We start from the raw sequence: 25,442 nt of genomic DNA, 5'->3' as shown, positions 1-25,442 counted from the left end.
TCAATGTGATATAGTTTTAATGATTGTATCTTTAAAGTACTAATCGCACGCCACGTATAAGTAGAATATCTAGATTTTGTGTACTCGATAAATCAATATCCGAAAAATTTAAGAAAGAAAGACTGTTTGCATTATATATGTCTATATCATATTTCTAAACGTTGTTTTGATGCATAAAAAGTCGATGAAAACAACATAAATAGATCTCATTCCAAGCGTCAAATTCATTAATTTTTTTAAGATATGATTTGATGAGAACTATTTTTTCACAACCGAGCAAAGTTTGATTTCTTATAGATGCAAATTAATTGGTTATTAAGAAGCTTAAGTTATAAAAAGTAAAGCGTTAATGTATACTAAGTTGATATCTTCTCTCTACCACTACTTCAAAATAAATAACAAATCACCAAAAAATAGATGAAAAATAGTATGATTATGCAAGTTTAATTTAATAATCTCTAAATACTATGTAACAAGACGTAATATTAATAATGTATACTAAACCAATACTATATACACTAATATTAACAATGCAATTCGTCTATTCAAACAATTAAAATAGGACGATGATAAAGACTACAACAATTTTAGGACAACGATGTAACAAATATTTAAGAAATTGGTTCGATTTAATGAATGTGTTTTCTATTATTGGATAAAAGTTTGGCCAAGCTGGCCTAATGTTATTGTTTTTCTCCTTAAAATAAAAACAAGTTTTTATTGGTTTGTTTCTTCTTCCATCTTCAATTATTTTTCAATAATTATAGCATTAACTAGGAGCGTGCAAGTTGACTTGGGGGAAGGGGAATTATGAGAACCGCACTTGCCAATTGCCATAAGTACATTAATGTACACGTATACATCAAAATATTCAAATGATTGATTGCATGATGGTGTCACCACTGCATTAAATTATCACATATTTTAATTTTATTTTTTTATAAATCATGCAACTTCTCATTTTAAAATAGATGAAAATTTCATTTTTTTTTATATCAGTCTTATTATTTTTAATTATATTTGTTTGTTCGTAATTTTATTTATTTTTATCTTTGACTCGTTATATTTGTATCATCGTATACGAGTTTAGATTTCATCATATATTTTTAAACGACTCATATTATATTTTTGATATTTCAAAATTTTTCGATATTAAATTTCATTACTAAAATATTTTAACATGTAACACTATATAAAAAATAATATTATGAATATTAATAATCATAAGCTTTATTATTAAAATATGTGATGTTTGTTTATTTATTATCATTTATGATATTAATAAGCTCCCTTCATTATGAACTCATACAATAATATATCACATATAATCATTTTGTGATAAGTTGGAAATTTCAGAGAGTTGTTTCTTAGTCAAACATCACTCAAGTAAAAAGATTGGATGAGTTGCTATGATGCCTTTTTCCTAGTCTCCAAACGCAATCATATAAAGATGTATAAATTTAGATTTTGGTTTAGTATTAATAATTTTGTACAAACTCAAAGGAATTTCTTTTGTTGAAGCCGTCCATCTTGCAACCTGCAAGTTGGAGAGATGCCAATCCAATTGGGTTGAAGGCGAAGAAGCAAAAATGCATACGTATGCATAAATATTTTCTCATAAACCAAACAGTGAAATAATAGTAACAATAATGATTAGATAATAATAATAATAATAGTGGAGCATACTAAAAACAAAGCCAAGATAATAAAAATGAATCGAAGTGCATGGAGGGTCTCCCCACAATCTTTCCTTTTCAGTAGTGAGTAGTGAGACAGGAGCACAGATCAGCCTCTGTTCCCTTGGGATCTCCAAAATCTCAATTCCACATTGACCGTTGAGCTGAGAGTATCAGATCTTTAAAAAGGTGAGTTGGGCTTTGTTTCAAAGCTATATTTTATAAAGTTATTCTCACCTGTTTTCTTCACTTTCAATTCAACCGTGTGTTTCTCCCTCCCTTCCACTCTCTCCCTAATGGTTGAAAAGTTGCAGATATTTGGTGGGGTTGATCAATTATCAACGGACAATAAATAATTGAGCATTTTTCTTCTAGGGTTTTGATGGGTAGCTGTTTTCTTGTTCAGAAAAGGTGACCTTCCTGAATTGCTTTTTCTGGGTTCATCTCTTGCTTGTGAGTTGGGTTGCTTTGCTTTTTCGTTTTCCATGACTGCAATTTGATTTTTTTTTTCCTTTTTATGCAGAAGAGAAAGTACTAGAGTGGGCTAGACTCCAGTTTTTGACTCGTAATAGGGATATTTCAGTTGAGGTGAGCAGAGTTAATGTTTATTTATTGAATTTTTGGACTTTTCCTGCTCGTGAGTTGCTTACTGCTTTGTTGGTTGGCATTTAATTGTTGGAGGGCGTTGTCTACATTCCTATAATTGAATTTCGGACCTCGCCCATCATCAATGGAGAATTCAATGTATGCCCAAATCTTAATTCTGGTGAGGTTTATTTGATTCGGCTTTGCAGGGGGGTTGCCTGTGAGTTTGAGGATATGGGATGCTTTGTGTCGACGCCAACGGATACTGGTGGAAATAGGAGGAGACCTGGAAACATTGGGGAGGTTTCTGTGTTTATTCCGGGCTTTCGGATTCCTAAACCCCTCGATTTCTCCCAGTCACTTGGGGATCACTTGTCTAAAAATCTACTGGAACGTTTGACTGCTCTTAGGACCCGAATTGTTGTGATGGCCGGCCATGAAGCACCAACAATTACACGAACAAGGAGGAAGACTGCCACCCAACATGGTCTGTTGTGGAAATGCTTGAAGTTCTGTCTGAGTATTTGGTAAACCTGAATAGTCATGTGTCTGATGCAATTGATTATTCTTATATGCAGGGGGGTCAACATTGGCCGATCTTCTGCAGGCACTTGAAGATTACTTGCCCGTTCTTTTGGGATTAGTCAAGGATGGTAAAGCTCGGGTAGTGTCATTCCTACTAGGATGTATAATCTGTTCAAGATAAGTTGTGATTGTTAGTTATTTGTGTTGTGTAGGAAGCCAGCTACAACATAAAGTACAATTTGTTTGGGTTAATCAGGAGGATGATGCAGAGGTGGGACTAATATATGGGTTTATTGTTTGTCACTTGTCAAATTTTATTTTTTGTTTTTGTTTGAGGTCTCGTTCTTTCCCTTATGGGAATGATGGTTTTGATACAGATTGTTATCTTTTCAGGAAACAACCATGTCTAATGCTTGGTACGAGGTTTTGTCGGTTTTGCACTTGATGGCAATGCTATTGTTATCACAGGCAAACTTACTGCTTCTTCCACGAACATCTTCTGATGGTTATCAGCCAAAAGTATCAGAAGGTAGGCATTTTATTTACTGCAAAGCTTTATGCTGCAAGCAACCTTGTTGTATAAAATTAAACCTTTTTTCTTTAGTCTTTCTTCAGTGCACGAAGCCTTGGACTTTAAAATGAGAATTCATGTGATGCCAGAGTTGTTCTCCATTTAATTTGGGGCTTTTAATACTTGAAATCTGCATTAGTTCTATAAGCTGAATTATGATATTTACTTAGAAAGTTCTTTTTTGCTACTAAAACTGAGTATTTATGGAACCTTTTTTTTCCTGCTTGATAGGCTAACTGCATACTTTGAGAAAATGATATTAGTAGACATATACTTATGGCATATAAGAAGTATTGATTCATGATTCTTCCTAGGTTCGCTCGGTATACTTGACAGATGAATTGTTTGTTAATTATATCTACTGGATATTTTTATCGATGGCTTAGACTGGAAGATTGAACACTAGGGCTTTTGTTTCAGCAACTCATCCTCATGTTCTGTTTGGATTATCTAGGGAACATGAATGCTTTTGAAGATGTCTATTAGTTTTGTAGAGATTTTGTATTCAGCCCATAGGATAGGGCTTTCAAAATACTCTATACATGGGGCACATGCAGCAGAAAGAGGGAAAAAGGGAATGGTTTCTTTGTTTTTTATTAATGTGCTTTCCCATTTTCTGCAGAAATGTTGTATTTGGTATGTCAACATCATTGATTTTTGGAAGTATGATTCAAAGGCTCAGTTATGGCAAGGTTTTCACGAGGCATATGACAGTTATGGATTTCTTAAAGAAGATCCCACAGTTCTTTTGATGATTGTAGAGAAATCATAAAAATATAAAAAACCTTATACTGATCACCTTACTGCTAACCACGATCTAAGTTGGTATAAAAAATACAATAAGCAGTATTTTCATCAAGGCACAATCAAATGGATGAATTTTTGTACATTAGGTACATATTAAGCTATAAATATAAGTTACGAAGGTTAAAAATGAAGACTATGTCTAAAGCATGGTCACATGTTTAGAAATTTTTATTCAGCCAACTAAATAGAAAATGAAAAACCAATATTAAAGCTGGAGTTATCATATGACCTGGACCAAACTCAACTAAATGAACTTTTGATCAGATTAGAGTTTAAAGCCAACAATGAAAGAAATCGAAATTGTTGAATGATGATTATGTATTTTTTTTTTTTTTTAAAAGAGTTCAGTTGACAAATAAAAGCTATATAACTAATTTTATGGATTGAAACCTTGCTTCACGACTTGATTTCTAATTAGAGAAATAGCTTTGAAGACTTAATAGATGCCCCTAAAACTTGTTTGCAAATCGGAGAAATAGTATCCCCCCTTCCATCTGTTGAGAAATTATCTATAGGATTTGTCATCCTAATTGAGCTGCTTGTATGTCTCTTAGATAGTCTGGCTGAGCTTCAAATTTGCTTTCATGTATACATTCATTTTTACCTTTGTGCTTCACATGGATTATCTTATTTCTGTTGGGCATACTACAAGAATTCTCATTTTCTGTCATTTTTTAACAGAGAGCAGGCGAGCTTCCATTGACATTTTCTTGAAGGCAGCAGGGTACTTGGATTGTGCCGTAAAACATGTTCTCCCACAGTTGTCTTCTGAACTCAGGTTTTTAGATGCGAGAGTTCACTGAACACTAGTAGCTATGTATTGCTATTACAAACCCCTTCATGATTTGAAAGGTTATTCATGCTCTCTTGGTTATTGCTCTAATTATAGGAGAAATCTACCAGTAGACCTAGCAGAAGGAGTTCTACGAGCACTTTGCCTGCAAGCATTGGGGCAGGTACTAGTTTACTCTTCGATGGATATTATTGATGAACTCTTAGGGTGTATATATTTGAATATAAAACTTCACACTGAATGTGGGCAGGATTCAATAAACATGTAAACACTTGCTGCTGTTCCTAACATCTGGTCTGGCTGTCCAGCACCTATTTTATTTTCTTATTTTCTCTTAAAATAGGACTGGCACATATATCAATTGCTGAGTTTGTAGTATAGGGTGATAAGGAGGACAAGGTTACTGGTTCACTTTATTGCCTGAGTCAGAGAAATAGAGATATGATTATGATTAGAAGTGAAATGCAATACCTCAATTGAAATAATTTGAATCTTTGGATTCTGGATTTGGACTGTTGTCCTCACTGTAGGTGACTTGGTTTTTCCTGAATAGAATGAAAGTCACCTTGTCAACTGAAATGAGATAAATTTTTCATTAAATTTATCAACTTGGTGCACAGCATAATTTTTTTTTGAACTTCACCCATAGGGCCAAGCTTTGGTTTAAAATTGGGAGTTGGAATTTCAGACAACTTACTTCAATCTTATTCTCTAAGAACTGCAAGATATACTAGTTATTGTCTCCACTGTTTTGATGAACATGGGAGATATAAGCGTTCCTTATTTCACAATTAAGCGTCATACTAAGAGGAACATCTTGGATTTGGTTGAAGCCTAGTACACGTATTTTCACAGTTCTTTCTTTTTGTATAGCATAGGTAAGTTTTGAGCTCAGTATGTCCCATGATTTTAGGTATTGGGCTTGGTTCACAGTATCAGTGTGCAGTATTGGCAATACAACATGATTTTGGCCTGTATGCCATATATGAAAAAAGGTATGCAAAGATAATCAAAAAGAAAAATTGTGAAATCGAAATTGAAGGGACACTTTGAAATTATGAAATGGGTAAGAATGGTCACTAGAAATTTTATGATTCACAAATTCACTACATGCATGGTTTTTCTGGTCTGTTCATATAATCATGCCTGTCTGTTGACTGCATGCTGGAATTTTCTCTATTTCTTTTTCTGTATTGCTAATTAAAAGACATCCGTATATAGTTTATGTTTGTGGAGTTCGTGTTTATTTATTTATTTTTTATATATATATATTCAAAATAACTTTTGAGATTTTACTTGAAAAGTTCCACATTCCTTGTATTTTTTTTCTGTGGAGAAATTGGTTGTTGTATACAAATTGGGTTCAACATGTGCTTGCTTTGCAATGTTTTTCAAAGTCATTGTTATGAATTGTTAAAGTCTGACCATACTTTAAGGTATTGGGGCTATAGTGTGATTTGAGAAAATATAGTAATATGGATAAGATGATTAGCTAGCTCTGGTGGTGTAAGGATTTTTTTGTTTTTTTTTGGGTCATTTCCTTCTCTTGTTGGAAGAGCACACTGAATGAAAAACTAATTGCATTGCATAAAAATGCTACTTGGGAGTTAACTTCATCACCCCTAAGGAAACAAGCTGTTTGGTGTTGGTGTTTGTGTGCCATTGAGTACCAACATCATGGAACAACTCAGAAATTGACGACTTGTCTAACAACAGAGGCATGCACTTATGAGTGTGGTTGGTTGTGTACCATTAACTATCCACTGGTGTGACAATTAATGGGTTGAGAGCATGGTTTTTCAAGGTCAGTGTAGTTGTTGTTGAGTATACATATAAAGGTACTGCTTCAATCACTTTGTGTTCGTGTGGTTAGAGTTTATTATTCTATGTTCTGTTAGGGGTATCATTTAAATCTTGTTTTCGAACTCACTAATATAAATAGATGAAAGGTATAAGAAAGTGAATAAGACCAACCTAAACCTCTTGCATATTCCTTTGTTCCCTTTCTCCTCACTAACTCTAAATATCACGAGTTTATTGTCAGAGCCAAATTTTTAAGGAGGTCATGGGTTCCAACTTCATTGGTTTATGTCATAGCAGTATAGGTCTTTTGGTTAAATTGGTACCTTAACATGATATTTTTTTCATCAAGTTTAACTATAGAATTCATAGGCATATCAATAGGCTGAGCACCCTAGAGGCATGTCAGAGAGAAGATCAAAAACACACTTCCATTGAGATTGCCTTGATGAGAAGGAGCAATCTCAACCCCAAGGAAATAATGAATGCACCAAAGTTTTTTGTATGAAATTGCTGGCCTAAATGTTGTTTCAACAAGTCTGATGGTATTTAAGTAGTACTATCATTCTGGTTGTCTATGGGCATCAAGGGTAGTGGTGAACTTAAAAATCAATTAAATAATCATTTTCATATGAAAATTTAGGGTGATTTAGGATTTCTTTTTAGGAATAAAGGTCCTAGGTTGAGGAAAGGAGTTTTTCTCTCAGAACAGGTATATATCACTGATCTTCTAGTAGAGACAAGAATTTTAGGAGCTAAACTGAGTTGGTGGTCTTATGGATCCTATGTTCAATTTCACAAAGGCATACTGTGAACTCTTAAGAGACCTGGGACAATATAGAAAACTTATGGGAAAATTTAATATATCTATCATTGACTCAACTTGATATCACTTTTGCTACCTTTGTAGGTTAGTTCTGGCATAATCCTCCTCAACTCCATTGGGATGTGGAGTCATTTTGAGATGTCTAAGAAGGCGTCTTGTATCTCGACCTTTTAACAACGAGTATATTAATGTTGATTCATGATTGGGCTGGTGATCAATTTATAGGTATCAAGATCATGGTATAATTTCAGAAAACTATTAACATAAATAAGATCATCAACACCTCTATTTTTTTGTGGATCAGAAAGATACAAGAATTTTCTATTAAATAAAAAGACCAAGAAGGATGGGCTGTCCTTCAACAATATACAAATATGATGAAAACAAGAGAAGAAACTCCTTAAAGAGAAGCACGGTCATGATGCAGGCTTTTCTCTGTCTCCTTTTTTCCTTTCTATATGCTAACAATGTTCTCTATATATGCTTGGTTTCTTATTACTTCCTGATTTATTTTGAAAGAAGCAATGTCTTACCTTGATTTGGTGAGATCCAAAGCTGCATATTTTTGAAATCTTTCTGTATTCTGTTGTTGCATATGGGTCTGGGAGTTGGCCTGGGCCCATCTCTCATTAATTCAGCATTAGAGTGAAGAGTGGTAATTTGTAAAGGTGCCAAATATTAAAAAAGATAAAAAAAGAAAAGATATTGATGCTTTGCATGTAGATGGGCCCGACTTTGAATATTGAGTAGAGTTGAAGACAGAAATGTTTCTAGACCCAAGAATGATCTTTGATATTTCTGTTCAGCTTAACCCGCCAAGATAGCCTAGTTGGTTAGGGCAAACATTGGGAAGTGTGGTCCCAGTAAGTGGCACATGGACCTGGGTTCAAATCTTGCCACTGATAATGCTCTGAATTTACTCGGTACTGGTTGTTATGTTGTGGTTAGCACCCCGAGGTTTGGATCCCCATGGAGAGTTCAAAGGGCTTGGTCATGGAAGGTTCCTCAGTTATAAAAAAAATAAAATGTCTATTCAGTTTAATCTGAAGTTATTATTGCAAAATTTTTAAAGAGTATGTAAAAAATACATCTGGTTGAACTTTATTGCTCTGAGAAGTATTGATTTGCTTAGAGGATTGGAAAGAAAAGATGATTCTTACCCTTTGTGATAGTGTTATTCATTTTAAGTCAGGTGCTTGCACTTGGTTGCTAAATTAGTGTTATGTTCTACAGCATAGGCTGTCTGCTTGACTGCATGATGCACATTTCAGGTGAATCATATTAGTATTCGATGAAGCAAATTAACAATTAAGGAAATTTTATTTGATAAAAGGAAATTTAGTTTAAGGAAGAATGGGTCTTCACGAAAATCTAAGAAGAAAATGCTTAAAAGGGCTGCCACTTAAATATGACCAACCACCTGAACAAGCACGCAGATGTTGCCAACCAGAACCAGAACATGCGAGAGGAGGGAAGGGTGAAAGGACCGCCCAAGAACATCTCCAATAAGGCAGCTCCTCGTGCAGCCAGCTATCTGCTACCTGGTTGGCTGACTTATGCTTTCACTGAAAAGAGCACATCAGACCTCTAGAAAGGTCAATTATCCTGCAAGGTTATAGCTCGTATCTCCAAGGCCGTGCTCTACCTTGAGGAACATGGGAGAGAACAGTAGTTGTCTTCCTCCACCCCAAGGTTACTAATTCCCATCATATAGGCTTCTATTTTTCCTTTCAAATAATTAAATAATTAAAATGAACATAAAAATTCTGCCAACCCATCCAGTAATAATTTGGAAGTAGGAAGTCATTGTTGATTCTTTCCCTATGCACATGTTCCATGGTGTTGATAATATTTCACTTTTCATTCTCTTGATATGTTCATGTCTTTTGTTGCCATTTTCTCACTAGATAATATTTTAGGATTTAATGATTTATTTGGAGACTTTGGTTTTTTATGTTCTCCTAAATAATTAAATCAATGGGATTGAGTTGACTGGTGAACAATGTCTTTCTTAAAAAAGGGAAAAACATTTAATTTAGTTAATTTGGAAACAGACATTACAGGCACTTCACTGATATTCTTTCCAACTTCTGATATAGGGTGTTGATATCCAGCTTGGAATGGCTATTGATAGTACCAAGGCTACACTTGCAGTAAAACGGAGGCTTGCATGTGAGATGGTAAAGTATTGGCAGCAGGTACATATTTGTAATATTCACATCATTGTACCATAAGTTAAAGCCTTTGGGATCTTGCATTAAGCTTTTCCTTCTTCTATCATTGCTCACTTGCTCCCTTCTGCCTTCATGTTTTTTGATTTGTGTATAGAATCATTCTGTTTGCATATTTCACTTGTACTGTGTTTACTTCAGTGCAATCCATGAGATAATGACTTGTAAGCCTCTTTTCTACAACATTTGTTGTAGGGGTTGTCTCGTGTTAAATGATAGGAAACAGCGACATTTTGTTAAGAAGGGAAGATATAGTGCTCCTTCAAGCAAAACCAAGCAGTAATAAGCAAAAGCTGCTACCAAATACCGCCAACCAAACCAAACAACCCACTGACTCCCTATAAAATCATGGTTGGCCTTAGATTCCAATCTGTCCTTTTTTTTTTCATGAATTTCCATGTGCTTTAGGAGTATGCTTTCTCTGGATTTCTAAGCAGTCAATGTACCCAAGCAATAGGCTCTGCTGTTTTTCCTTTGTGGCTCTTGCATATGCAAGGAAATGTCATGTTTGCCTTTGATGTTCTCAAACGAGGGTCAGAGATCTTTCTTGACTGTTTTCACAATATAGCATCATGTCTAGAAAATTATCCCAATTTAGGTGGTTAAACTAAGTTAAATTTTCTTAATTAGGTCCTTGAATATCTTGGTTTAGTTGTCTACCTACAAATGAGAACTTGCAGGCACCTCTCTCATGAATTGATTTGGGAATCTATGTTGTATGTTACTCATGATGCTCCTATGTATCTCTCAAAGTTTGACATTTACAAAAAGTAATGGCATGCCCCTTTTTTTTTCCAAGATGGATCTACGCTTGCCATAGAATTTCAATGATGAGCTCCAAAATTGTACTTTTCCACAAGGAAATCTTGAGTAGTAGGCAAAGACAGATGGTGAGAAAAGGGAAAGAAAAATATAGATTATAGCCCCACTATGTTTATTTTGGTGTATTTGGAAGGATCACAATTGAAGGATCTTTTGTGGCTTGGATCAATCGGAATTGCAGCTGAAAAATGCTTCTACGAATTCTTTGTTTGAATGATCTGGAAGATCATTAAGAGATGGGAGCCTTTTTTTCCTCCATAGATTTCATTGATGTTTCGGCTGGTACTTATGGAGTTAAGAGTCTTTTCCTTTTTCTTTTGCCTTTTTGGTCTTTGTATACATCCCATATTCATGGGTTACACTCCCTTTCTATTTATAGAAAAAAAGGACGGATCCATACTCTTCAGCCATAAAAATTCAATGAACTACAAAGTTGAACTTTTCTACAAGGAAATCTTGCCATGAAGCTTGCAAAAAAGTTAGTTTTATTTTTATATGAAGTGGCTTCATGCTGTATTGTATTCTTTCCTGATGAATTTGGACCCAAATATAGAGTGCCTCCAATCTTGATGCAATGCATTGGTCCATCTCTTTGGCAGTATACTTTCTCCCATTTGATGACCCTGTGGTTATTTTTTTTTTTGATAAGTAAAGGATATGCATTAAAAAGGCAAATCGCCGCAAAGCATACAGGAAGTATACAAGGCAGCTAAGGCCTCAAAAAACAAAGACAAAAAGAATCACCTCCCTTTAAGTGGAAGCTATCCACTCTAGGAAGCCTATAAGGGAGAACGCCTCCTCACCTACATACAATTTGGCCCAACTCCACAAATTACAAACAAAAAAATTCTTTAACTTTTGAACGTTCAACACCCCCCCCCCCCTGTGGTTATTATGGGTTTTTATGGTCTCTCTTGCAATGACATTCCTTTGAAAGCGAATTGAAGGCATTTTTAGGCTTCAAATGGATTGGTCAAATCTAGTGGGATGGCTTCTGATGTTAAGAGGTTGATAACACTTGAAATTGTTTCTGATATTAATCAAGGTAGCAAGACACTGACAACTAACCCTAACCTAAGAAAACTAAGCAGGGTTTGATTTGGGTTAGGTGATTTTTGGATTTCAGCAAACTTATCTAGTGTAACGAACTTATTATGGCTTCATATATTTTTTTTCCATGTTGATTACACTTAGAATAAAACTTTGTTTGTGTTCCTTATGAATTATTCACATTCTATCATTATGGTCTATGTTTTTATATTAAGGTGCAAAATTTGTTATCCTGAGACATAAAGTTCTCCGTTTGTGCTCTCTTATAGGCTCAAGATAACATTATGAACCTTCCATTAACTAACGGATGGGGGGAAAAGCATAAGCTCTATGTGAAGTGGAAATATGTTGAAGCAAAGGTATCTTACAATTTCATTTGTGTTCCTCTTTATTCTCAGTCTATTATCATTCAGAATTTCTTCCTTGTTGTCCTTACCCCTTATTCTGACTTTTTTTTAGTATCATTTACATGTATATCTTGGCATCTATTGAAGGATTTGTTTTCTGGTTGTAAGGTTGCATGGAAGCTTTACTTTTATTGCCTGCATGGAAAATGAGAAAATGATACTTTAAATATATTGCATTTAAAGGATAGTCTGCAGGAAAAAAGCTATGGTACTCTTAATCGGAGGATATTAGGCTTGTTAGATTAGGTTTCTCGACTTCTTGATGTTGGACTTGCATGAGGTGTTGCAGCTGCATTTGGGTATTATTAACCAAGCATGTGAGCAACATTCCTTTTTTGATAAATTATTTCAAATGTGAGCAAAGATGTAACAAAAAAATAAAAATAGAAATAAAAATAAAATCTCAACTATTAGCGATGGACTCTTTGATTTTTCTTTAAGGAATTGTTTTGATGGCCACTTGGGAGGTATCAGCCATACACAGATGTATATATGTTGATGGGGCACAATTTGGATTTGTAGTTCAACACTCAAAAGTACCCAATTGCAAGTCTCTGGATGAGTTATTTTAGGTGTTGAACTCTAGCTTTGGGTGTATAATCCTCATTTGTTCCTATGGGAAGTAAGATTCTGTTTACCCCAACAGAGAATAATTACAAATTGAAGTTGTATATTTTAGAAACTAAAAATCCTTGCTTTGTCTTGAAAATTCAGATATCAACTTGTTGATAGAATGGTTGGAGTGGAGAAGCTTCTGGGTTTTCAAGAAGACAGTGGCTTTTTATATTAATGAGTCAATGACTGACACTTACAGGATATCTTTGTATTTAGTATATCCAAATGTTAATATAGTGGATACCATATTGCTGTTGCCAAGTTGTATTGGTGTCCAGGGATTCCATGACCAAGACCAATACCAAACACCATGTTGGGGAACTACTCATCTCCTCTCTGCAGAAATGATTTTGACTGTTGAGGTATCTTCTAAGGGTAGTGGTTTTGGGGGAAGCAGTGGTACCTCATGACAGAGTGAACACAAACAAAATCTTTAAATTGGAAAACCATATTCCGATATGTGCTTCTTGTGTGATCATAGAAGCTAGATCATCTCTCACATTTCTTTGAAATATCAGTTTGGATTGTGTTATGGCTAAGGATTTTTCACATTGTGAAACTTAAGTGGGTGCTATCCTAGAATATAAGTTCAATGTTTATGGTTTGGGCTTGAGTTGTTGTTAAGGTTGATAAAGCCAGATCCTATGGTTTTTATTCTTTCTTGGCTTGATCTGGACCACTTAGGTGGCAAAAAACTTTCATATCTTTGAGGATGAGTTAAATGGTGGAGAGTTACTATGGAAAAAGGTGGGTTTCTTGCATCTCTATGATCTTTAATCAATGGAAATTCAAAGAGTTCCTTTCATGAGTATCTTAAGATATTGGATGTTTGCATTAGGGATAGGAGATCTTGTCTCATTCCCTGAAAGGATTGGATTAAATAGAATTTTTATCAATTTTTTCTAGAGAACTCAGCCAAATTGTTACCAAGGGAGTCTTCCAAGAAGATCTGTATATTCTAGCCTTGAGTTAGGGAAGCAATCCACGAGACATGGAATAAATTGGAGACTAAGAACAACTTCTCAACATTGTTAAGCCTCTTTGTATTTGGGTTTTGGGAGGATCAGGGAAATAACTAATCTTTTCTCAAGAGTGGAGATTACCTTTAAATAGGTCTAGGGGCTGCTAAAGAGACTGGAATCTTGCCAGGAGAGGAACCATTGCTCTTGAGGATTTTAGAGTGAATTTCTGCCCTCTGATTTAAGGGAAGGCCTGGGTAGCTGGGGCTTGTTTGTTTTCTTGTTTTTCTTTGTACTTGTCTTTTGTCTTATATGTTTTTTAAGGATGTTTTCTTCCTCATGTCCTCTCTCTTAAGAAATCCTCGATTCTCTGAAAAAGAAAATGAAAAGAGATAGTGAACCACTTTTCTTAGAATTGAGTATTCTCAAATACACATTGGAAATATTTGTGCCAAAAGGCCAAAATATTCACTTTGAAAAAATAACCACCATGTGTGTGAAATTATAAATATAGCCTCAAATGAACCAAAGTATCCCTTATGTTTTTTATTTTATTTTATAAAAAGTGCTTTGATATGAAATGAGTATAAAAAGTTTGGGGGAGGATAATTTTGTCCAAAAAGGTCATTCTTCTTGTTTTGAAAAATTGGAGGCCAATTTTACAAAATAAGGTCATATTTTGACCCTTTGAATCAAATATCCCTGTAGATTATAAGTGATGAAATTTACGTAAACTGAGAGAACAATTGAAATGCCCATACACTTCTCCTGGTTACTTTTCAAGATTTGGGAATGGCATATTGCATCATGCTACTGAGAGATAGTGGAACGGATGTTTGAACTTTGGAATTTTTTATCGTCAAACCAGTGAAGCAGCATAACATGGTTAACACCATGATTGATTTCTAAAGTCTGACTTTTGAGGATACTCATTCAGCTGTAGATGAACATAATTTTCTTAAGGGAATATTCACTCTGAATTATTTTCTCTTTGATGGTGCTTAAGTGGCAGATTAGAATCTTTCTTTTAATAGAAGAGATTATTACCCATTGTTTGTCTCTTCTATATTTACTTTTAACATTTGAAATAAGACATTAGCCTTTCCTATGGTTTCATTATTCGCAGAAACCTGCATTCCATTCCAGAATTTGCTTAACATAATTATTTTACCCTTCGATTAAAAGGACATCCTATTTTGTTTAAGAAAAGCTATTCCAGTTTTCTGCAATTCTGTATAGAAGAGAAAAATGAAACCTCAGGGAAGTTTTGTGTCCCATTTCAAACGTGAGTGGAGGCCCCTATAATTTGCTAAGCTTTAGGAAATGTTTTCATGCTCTTTCCTTTCTTTTGGTAATAAATTGTTGGCATCTGAATGCATTCCTTCTATAAGAAGGTTTGCATGTGAATAGCGGAAATGCAGATATAGAGCCACACATTAAATTTGAACAGGATGTTCTATTAGAATGCTCCACAATGTGTTATGTAGCTGGTGTATGTATGGAGTATGAACATGAAGTGGATTGGCTGACAATATTTTACTTATATTTAAAAAGAAACCTTTTCCTAAAGGATTTAATATTTTAGTTTTTCACTGTCATTGTCCTCTAGATCAGGAAAACTGTTTGCTATTGATCAGGATGTATATATCTGAGCAAGATGGTTTTTTCTTTTTTGTGTTTTCTACTTAGTTAAAAACTGTTGCTTCAGTACATAAAGACAGAGAGTTACTTTATCAATAACGTGTGCTCATGCAAACATGCAAATTATTGCCATATCACATGATTAAAGGTGAGAGTAGGCGGTTGTAACTGGACATTGGAATGCACGTTTGTGAACACTAACTTGCCTATATTCTCTTTTTTAATCCTATTTCATGCTGGAATATCACTTTCAACTTTTATTAGTTAGAAGTTAGAATTTGTGAGTTTATGCGGGAAGCATCTACTTACTAGAACATGAGAAAAGATGTAAGTTATTGTGTTAAACATCCTGGTTTCAGCTATGTATTTAGTAATTAATTTACTGAAGTTTGATCACATATACTAGATTTATCTGATTAATTTACTGGTCTCAGCATGGTTCCTCTGTTTCTTTTGTTTTTTGGGTTTGAGATCTTGATCAGTACTGTGCTTTATTTTGCACTTTTCCAGCCAAGAATGATGCAAGACTTTTTTTCATTTTGGTTTTTCCTCAGGCTACAGCATATTACTATCATGGTCTAATACTTGATGAAGGAAACACAGAAAAATCTCATGGGATGGCAGTAGCTGCTTTGCAAGCGGCGGATGAGTATCTCAAAGAAAGTAAGAGGGCATGTGAGGCCTTCAACATGGCTCCTCCTTTGTCAAGGTAATGTCATTTTTTTTTCTCTCATGTCTGCTGTTTTTGATGTAATTTCATAAACGTGTTTCTATTGCATCATGAATCAATATCTGAGACTAAAGTTTCCAAACCAGCATCTAAACTTTTAAGAACTTCTACATTCTCATTTGTAGACACTTCAAATTTTTAATGAATTTAAAAACTATCTTAAAAGACATTTTGAACAAAATCTGTTTATGAGAAAGAAAGAGAGGAAAAGCGTGTGTGTGTGTATGGTAATATTAATATTATCTGAAACAACATTTGTTGCATCATGAATTAATATCTAAGACCAAAGCTTTTGAGCAAGCAGATAGACTTTTTAACATACATGTTTTTATTTATAGACAAGTGTGTGTCTGTGTGTAGAGAAAGAGAGAGAGAGTTCTAACTTAATTGAGGTTGAAGGACTGAGGCATGCACATCCAGGTGCCTTGAACCTTAATGTATGGGGCTTATGCCATCTATTTTTCATCATTCTAATGGACTATGTGTTGCAGATCATGATATCAACCAACTGTAAAATTGAGTATGCTTGGGATATTCTTTTTGTGGAATTATTGTAAATGGGATTATGGGGGGTTCTCTAGTATGGTGTTTTGGAAATTTGTGTCCTCTATGTTTATTTCTTTTTTATTTTTTATTTATAATTTACACACACACACTGTTTTACACTTGGTTTTATGTAACTGCAAACAGGCCAAAGAAGGTGTTTTCTATAATTTGAAAGTTCACCTTCAGGTTTTCATTGCATTGCTGTCTTTCATGAATCATAGCATGGAAAGGCCATATGTTGGGCATCTCAAATCATATGTTCTTATTTATGTCATTTTATTTGATATTAATGTATGTTCATGTCATAGATTTCTGATATTAGATCTTTGTCAAGAGTCCCTGTCCACATTTTGAACGCTTTAATGTGTTTCCTGTTACTTCTCCTTTTCCTTAAATGTAAAGAGTTTTTCTCCACTTTTCTCTCTGTCCCTTATATCTAGAATTTAATTGAGGTCATGATACTCTGTTTTTCTTTCCAAACACATCTATCTCTTCCAGAATCCTCATTTTCAGTATTTCTTGGAGCTAATATCTGTAAGAACGTCATTGTTCCACCAGCAAGTTGCTTTACGATGATTACTGTTTTTCCTCCAGATTCTCCAACTCAAGTCCTTGTCCATCTCCTCTAAATACTACTCCCAATTTCAGTATGGATATGTGATCATCTAATCTATGTTGCATCTTTAGGCTCTACATGGACAGCCTTGTAAGCGTTAGAGGTTGACCATTTAAAAGTTTATGAAGCTCCTATTTTATCCACTTGTTTGTTAAACATGCATCTTATCATAGTATGAGATGCATGGGCAGATATGTTGTTGTATTTGGCCATTGTTATAGGAAGAAATGGATAATTGGAATGTACACACAAGATGCTAGGCCCAGCACCCAAGTGGCTCTCCCTTAGTGGTTTCATTTTCTCCATTAGAATGATCTTAGATGCATTTTCTGGTCTTTTCTGGGCCCTGTATCAAGTATGTACTTTGAGTTGTCTATAATGATGAGCTATCAGATAGGTATGATGATCCTACAAAAAATTCTGATACCACTACAGAGACCATGTAAATGTGCTTTCCATGGGGATTTGTTAGTTTAGGGATGTACTTACTTAATTGCCATTTTTGGTGCAGAAATCCACCTCTTTGGGGAACCATGAAGTATCTATCTGAGAAGATTCCTAAAGATACTTCTAGCAAGGTTCGCATCAACCGGGATCTATACTCGCATGAAAGGTAAGTCTTTCTTTGGTGTTTTGGCGTTTAACTCTATGCCTGTTGGCCATTACTGTAATGAATGAATGAAATGAAGCTGGAAAATCATTCCGTGATGAGTGATACTGGAAAATCTTGACTGCAGAATCATGGAGACAGCACCACAACTGCCTGATTTTGCTTTGGCCCTGAAACCCGATGAATACCAACTTCCTCCAGTGGACCCTTCTTGGAACGACAACATAAACAAGGGGCAAAGTGCCACCAACCAGCTCAAGACTGACCGAACATAAGCCATTGTGATATTTTTCTGGGGCAAAACAAGGCGGAGTATTCTTCAATTGTTGTGTATCAAAATGTCAATGTTAACTGTCCTTTTTCTTTTCCCAATTCTATTGGTTTCCTTTCCCATGAAATATAATAACTTTGATAGAGCTTTGTACAAGTCCATGTTGTGTGTAAATTAAGAATTGCTGGGAAAGGGGATGGTTTTCTTTTGTCATATCCCAAATAATGTGTATACCTTTTTTGTTCATTAAGGTGAGCCAAAGTGAGAACTTTCCATTTGTTTTTGGTAGAAAAGCTTTATGCATACCATTCTCTGTTGTATGGAGTCTCCAGTTGAATGGATAGAGTTGGCAAAATCCTTAGAATGGAACAAGGCTTTTTCTTGACTGCACGTAGGAGAAGATGCAACTAGATTTATCTATTGACCATATTAGGGTAGGTTTTGCACGGCTCCCAGCTTAAAATTCTTGACATTTAAGTGAAAGAGGGACCTAAAGGTGGGATAATGGTTTGTAACTGATTGGAATAGTTTATCGATAAAAAGTAATAGAATGAAACACAAAAAGAAAGAGAACCGATTCCTCTTTGAAAGAGGTCCACTTTTTAGCCATGGAAGGTTCGAGAACCTTGTGTAGTGTCAGTGTTACTACAAAATACTGTTACAGCAGAATGAGCTCTACTAATACCAACCTTCCTGCGATAGGTAGTGTAGAAACCATCATAAAATCAAACTGCCCTTGTAGGGAAAGGTGTGCTTGCACTGTAGTTTATATTTCAAATGTGCAGCTGTTTCGATCTAAAATTAAAAGACAAAAGGCTCTCCTCTGCTCCTTGATACATTAAATCCTCAGTGTAGTTTCACTCTACATCTCACTTTTCGTAATATTAAATCCCGTTACTCTATTAAAAAGAGAAGGTTCGGCTAGTGCACATCCTCAAGATGACCCAGTCCTCTTCCTGTTTCATCAACTCAGCACTGAACTGTAATCCAGATGGTAACTGGTGGGTTCAACTCATCTTTTTGCTCAAATGAAACCTAACTACATTCTGACTCTAGTCCTCTGAAACATTTCCACCATCTTCAGCCAACTGATTTTCTTTTTCTTGCTCTTCTGCCAGAGAAATAAAAAAAAGGTCAGAATCTTGTAGATGTCAAGAATGTTGCATGACACATAACACTGATCAATATATCGTTGTGTTTGCATGGTCACACCATCCATAAAAAGGGGTTTTACCTATCCTAGACAAATGTTTTATAACCTGGACTACTCGTTGACCCATAAAAGGGACGAGGTTCAGGTCATCAGTTTGACAGTCTCCAGGTTCAGACCTTGACACCATTATGTTACTTCTTAGAACAGTTTAATTATGAAAGACCAGAAAGAATCCCAAAAGCTTTTAAGGAAAATGGATGAAAATGGAAATGGAACTGTTAAGACAGCCATTGTCTCAACCTGCACATAGAGAGGTAGACAGGTCAATGTGTCACCTAATCTGCAGGGGGAGAGAATTGAGAGACAAACAGATGCCAGCAGAAGTGGGGAGCTTCAGGACAGGTTTGAACTCTGACCTCCAAGAACAAAAACTTTCCAAAAGTTTAGGGGCCTGTTTGCTAAAGTTTCCTAAAATAATTTACAAAAAAAAAAAAAAACAGTTTTTGGGAATAGTTAGTAAAAATAATTCTTAATTGTTTTCAGGAACAAAATTTTGTTTGAAAACTCAAATATGAAAAACAGCCTTTTTGGCTTATTCTCTATGTAGGTACAGTATGCTTATGTATAGTGCAAAAATTTCAAAGTATTCTCTATATTTTCAGTTATTACCCATAACATTCTACAAAAAACAATTAAAAACAGCTCAAATTTGTTTTAAAAAATAATCTGTTTATTAGAACAAATTCTCAAAAAACTGGTTTTTTATAAGTAATGATGAAATATTATAAATATGTGCCAAAGAAACAGTGCATCAAGGAACACAAGTACACAGAGAGCACCAATGAAAACAAATTCTCAAAAAAACTGTTTTGTTTCAAAAATTTGCCCAATGTGTTTCTAAGTTAGAGAATCATCTTCTGTTCTCAAGAACAGAAAACTATTTTGAAGAACAGTTTTCAGATATGCCCTTTAAACTGCTAAGAAATGGGCTAACATTGTATATCAAATTAACAAGTAGATGTGAAAAGACAGTAGTAAACACAAACCTAAAAAGAACAACATCCTTAATTTTACAAAATTAAACCCACACTAAAATGAAGGAAGAAAAGGGAGATTCAGTAGCAAGAATCACCACGAAAGAAGTAGAAGAGCAAGATATGAGAGAAGTAACAACACTAGAAGCTTAATCCTTTTCTTCTTCTTTTTTTTTTTTTTTCCAAAATGGAAAACACAGAGAAATGACTGACCCAACCAATGATCACTACATTTAGGGACTTACTGATCAGGTGAAACTTTCTTGATCCCTTCAAGAAATTGCACAAACCCTAACGCATGGTCAAGAGACATGATTTTGAGGGGAAAAGCCCTAATTACGGCCCCTTCTATATTTCTTCTTGGTGGATCTGTTTACATGTTTGATGACCAGCATTCTGATCACCCATCAAGGGCTGGGCTTCTCAGTGGGTCCAATAATATATTATCAGATAAAACTTGCAGAATAAAGTTCCATAAAAAGAACAACAAATTTGGTCACTGGTCAGTGGGAAAAATCAACCAAATCTAGAAGGAAGCCTTCTTTTTCAAGGCATGTTAATTTGATTACCATTCCCTAACAATCCTCTTTTTTATTTTTATTTTTTATTATTATTATTTAATCTGGCAGTACCAAAATATGCTATTAGCATACAGTGATCTTGTTTCCATGCATATGCTAATTGTTTCCCAAGTCCTAACATGGAAAAAACAGGGTTCAAACATAAATGAAAAAATTGAAAGAGAGAACAATTGGTTTGGGTGATAAAAACCCAAGGTTGTAAGTTTACTGAATGAAGAAGAAAAGAAAGAGAATAAGGGAGAATCAAATGAGAGAGCTTATGCTCTCTTCCATTAGGGCTTCCTATATAATATAATCTAAATCCTACACTCTTCTTATAACTGTTTGGTTGATGCTATCAAGGGGCAATATAATAATGCCATTAATCACTTTTGCCCCAAGAATATATTTATCTCTGCACATATTGTTAGAGTCATATACATTGTGGACCCAAATCTTAACAGCTTAAGCTTTTAGAAAAATTGACAACTCAACATGGTACCAAACCTTTGGTTAATTGGAGGTCTTAGGTTCAATTCCTCCCCCCATTATTTATTTGTCTAATTATATTTTATCACAAATTTGAGATTTGTCTATATGAGGGTATGGAGCCACATATAGCTGAAGGTGTTTGAGCATGATATCCATTATGGGCCCAAACAAATCCTAACAGCTTAAATTCGCAGGAAAATTGACAACTCAATAGGTACCAATTCAATAAATTACTCACCCATCAGTTTAAATATTGCCTTTTGTGTACGTCTTTCAAGCTTATCAAGCTTCTTCTGCACGTCCCTTCGAAGGTCCCAGTTTGGCTTCTTTGGAGCAATGTTTACAAATGGATCCTGAACTTCACCAAATTAGAATACAGAAGAATAGGCTAAGATATAAAGTTACTGATCAGGAGAATGTGAAATTGGAAGTAACCAAGTACCTCTTTCTCCTCTGATGGTGGAGGTGCTGCTGCAACAGGGTCTTCAAACTTTGGTAGCACTGGTGGAGCAAGCTTACCCTCCTGAAGCTCCTTATCATGGGGAAGGTAATTTCGGAATTTCATGCTGGGATTACTGCAAAAAATGCAGTTATATGTGCTCAGAAAAGCAGTAAAATCAAGGAAGCAGATACACAAAATATAAACATACAAGCACACACACAAGCATACATTTATCCATTTTAAAATATAACCATGACCAATGGTTTATTTATTACCGAATGTCTATCAATGTTAGCCATAAGTAACAATACCCGTTTTTTATCTGATATAAAAAGAGCCATTTTTTATAATGTATCCAATTTTTAATCAGGTCAAATGCAAGCATAGGTAAAAACTTATGTGACACATGGAAGGGAGCCCCTAGCAGAGTGTGTTCTAGCAATTTTAACATCAATTACCAAACTTACTCCCACCTTTTCCAGGTTGTAGACACGCTATAGAATGTATGACAAGGTTTTTTTTTTTTTTTTGATAGGTAATGAATGTATGACAGGTTGAGAATGCAATCAACAACCAAGAATAATTTCTTCAGTAAATAGAAGCTAGCCAAGATAAAGACTTCGAAGGATGTGTTAAATGACCACAAAGGGTATCATAAAAATTGTAAGAGCAGCCCAACAGGAAGGAATTGGACAGATACCTAATAAATGGACTGTAGCATAACATGAATTGAAATCTACAAGAAAGAAGCAAGAGACAGCAGGAAATGAAAAAATAAAAAAATTGTTAGCAAATATACACTGTTATAAGCTGATGTGCTTCAGGTAGGATTTTCTTTCAGTCATAAGATAGGTTTAACCTATTTCATTCCCTTCAGACAAGCCACAGAGCAAGGAATAAATATTGATACCATCACACCACAGTTCTAAGACAATGGAGATAGCCATTGATACTCCCATTGATATCAATTTAGAAAAAGGATGGAAGATAACAGAAAAACATGAAACTATTCAGAATTTCCATGAAATATACAACAATGCTTGTATATATACACATTGATATTGATTCTGCGCTGGGATTACTGCAAAAAAATGCAGTTATATTTGTTCAAAATTGCCTTCTACTCTTGCTTGGAGCTGGAAAGAGGAGATTTTTCTAGTAAATATAGTTTGGAACCCTTGGATGCTGACAAAAGTAGGAGTCTTTGCTTGGGAAGCAGTTTGGGGGAGAATTTCATCTTTAGATTAATTGAAAAAAAACAATGGACTTCGGCAAATAGATGTAATCTTTGTAAATTCGAGGAGAAATCAGCTGTTCACGTCCTTAATTGTGCTAAAATAAGGATTTGGTGACACCTGTTATTCTCATTATTTGACTTTGAGTAGGTGTTGTGGTGTTGCCTTCTACTGTCAGAGAGACTTTATCAAGTTAGCAGAGGACCTTTGTGGGGAAAAAATGTAGACAGGTGTGGAGGGCTGCTCCTTCATGCTTGTTCTAGACCATTTGAAGGAGAGGAATCATAGAGCATTTGTCAATGTGGAACAAATCGATCAAGCTCTCAAAAACTCTTTCTTATGATCTCTTTGGCTTTGGGTTAGAAAGTTTTAAAATGAAGCCTCTATGTCCATTATAGGATTTGTTGATTGGTTGGATGCTTTTTGATGGGATCAAGGTGCTTTTATTACTTTGTCCTACTCATTGTCATTTTGGCACCGTTGTATGTTCCTTGTGTACTTCAGTGTGCTTTTTTTATTAGACACTGTTAATAATATTCTTATTTGCCTATGAAAAAAAATAAATACACAATGATGCTTGATGACATTGGAGATACAGGCTCAGATATAAATACATTCATAGATTTTAAAAGTGTACCCACAAGTTACCATCTACCCAAGATAACTATGGTTACTGGTTAACACATTGTGTGGCTCTCACTAAATTGAAATGGTCAAACAAACAAAGTATTGCCTTATGTCAGAAAGTTGGGCAAGCCTTGATGAATGATATTAAAATTAGTCAGAACATTGCATCAATTTACATCCAAGCTGGATCTTTTCAACACTAGTTTTTAGATGTGATGCATTGATGCTTAATTGTTTCCCCTCACTAGTTAGTACCAAGGGGCACTTGATCGATAAAACACAAACAGATGAAGATGAGAGAACCTGCCATAGAATATATGTATCATAAATCATGATACTTCAACCCTATCTGTGTGCCATGGAAGCATGCCCACATTTTGTTCATGCTTTATTTCTTTACATGTTCTGCCCAAACTATGTTACATTCCTCTAATATCACCTCCTTGTGCCTATGACTAAAAAATAACATGTATACACAACAAAAGCAAACCAATTGCAAAGTATAAGCTGTATGACACACACCTATGCAGCTTGCAATACCAATGCATTAATGGCACCATCTGAACCTTAGGAAGTAAAGTCGAAGAAAGATCATTCCAAGAGATGATTAATTAAGATGGGGGCTGTGGGGAATAGCAATTGGCGGATAATGTTTACTAGTGCTGGAATATCATGAAAAATGAACCCTAATAGGCTTAGTACAACTACATTCCCCACATTGCTCACTTAAAATTAACATAGCTTCTTGTCATGTTTTAAGAAATGTAAGCACTTCAACCATTGAAGGAACTGCAAAGGGAAATGATAAATTTGGTTACAAAAATTAAAATGGTAATTTCCATAATATTTCCATTCTCAGAAAATGAAAACAACAAACATGATCTTCAAAAAACACTACCTATCAAAAAAACAAAAAAAAACAAAAAAAAAACAAAAAAAAACAAAAAAAGTTCTCGAGGACAAAAATATACCAGCATTTTCTGAAAACAGTTCTTGAAACACTTTCCTAGACTTCTTTTCGTTTTTTTTTTTCCGTGACATTTTATTTTTCCTCTTCTTGGAAACCAACCAACCATGTTCAACACAATCATGGCCTCCATTTTCAAATCATTTCCAGTACCAAAATTTCCGTCAATTTTCCACCACAAGTTTCCTGCTAAGCCAATAGAGCCCTAGCGTTGAATTAAGCTTCGCTTCTAAAGCATCAACAAAACCCTAGATGACAGCTTTGCTTGCAAGAAAGAAAACATATAGAATTTATATGTAAATGCTCACTCTTCTTCCATAGTGGGATTAGCATCGTCAGGCTTATCTTGGTCCTCAGGAGCACTGAGGAGCTCTTGCGCTGCTTTCAGAGCTCTCAGCCTCTCGCGCCGCACAGCAGCCGCTTGCTCAATCGACTCTTCTTCTTCGCCCATCACTTTCACCTACACCAAACACAAGCATAAAATTGAATTCTTTCCGAATGAAATCAATGATCGAATTCTACTTTGTAACTAGGAATTGAAATTGGATTTAGGCCCAAAAAACCCTAAACTTATGAATTATTAATTATTAAAGAGAGATTGAAAGATTTTCACAAACTAACCTGCCTTACAACGATGAATTAACCAAGCCCTCGCCTTAGGGTTTTTACTAAGAAAGTAGAATGAAAAAACTAGAGGAAAGAGGGCAGAGGATGATTCTTCTATATATAAAGAATTAAGAAAAAATATTTAAAATTCAAATATTTTTTATTATATTTTTCATTATTTTTCATATTTAGAGGAATGACGGTGACACATTTTCTTAAATTAGTCTATAAGTTGATTGAAATCT

General features: G+C 34.9%; 2 protein-coding genes across 2 annotated transcripts; one reads left to right on the top strand and one right to left on the bottom strand.

Annotated features, from left to right (window-relative positions):
• The first annotated feature begins 1,699 nt into the window (after positions 1-1,699).
• LOC117933480 lies at positions 1,700-18,359 on the top strand. The gene is made up of 14 exons (XM_034854857.1): positions 1,700-1,865; positions 1,991-2,087; positions 2,200-2,264; positions 2,471-2,748; positions 2,840-2,914; positions 2,999-3,057; positions 3,180-3,315; positions 4,846-4,942; positions 5,054-5,120; positions 9,683-9,781; positions 11,956-12,045; positions 15,863-16,017; positions 17,712-17,813; positions 17,938-18,359. The coding sequence occupies exons 4-14, from the start codon at positions 2,496-2,498 to the stop codon at positions 18,083-18,085; spliced, it is 1,281 nt and encodes a 426-aa protein (XP_034710748.1). The 5' UTR covers positions 1,700-1,865; positions 1,991-2,087; positions 2,200-2,264; positions 2,471-2,495; the 3' UTR covers positions 18,086-18,359.
• A 286-nt stretch (positions 18,360-18,645) lies between these two features.
• On the bottom strand, positions 18,646-25,311 carry LOC117933481 (coiled-coil domain-containing protein 12). The gene is made up of 5 exons (XM_034854858.1): positions 25,213-25,311; positions 24,900-25,051; positions 21,763-21,895; positions 21,559-21,673; positions 18,646-19,192 (listed from the first exon to the last, which is right to left on the bottom strand). Exons 2-5 carry the CDS (start codon positions 25,040-25,042, stop codon positions 19,134-19,136), a joined length of 450 nt encoding a protein of 149 aa, XP_034710749.1. The 5' UTR covers positions 25,043-25,051; positions 25,213-25,311; the 3' UTR covers positions 18,646-19,133.
• Between the last annotated feature and the right edge of the window lie 131 nt (positions 25,312-25,442).

The sequence above is a fragment of the Vitis riparia genome, chromosome 16 (genome assembly GCF_004353265.1).
Source record: "Vitis riparia cultivar Riparia Gloire de Montpellier isolate 1030 chromosome 16, EGFV_Vit.rip_1.0, whole genome shotgun sequence".
Lineage (NCBI taxonomy): Eukaryota > Viridiplantae > Streptophyta > Magnoliopsida > Vitales > Vitaceae > Vitis > Vitis riparia.
The sequence above is the reverse complement of the archived record's forward strand: the minus strand, read 5'-3'. Positions and strand labels throughout refer to the sequence as shown.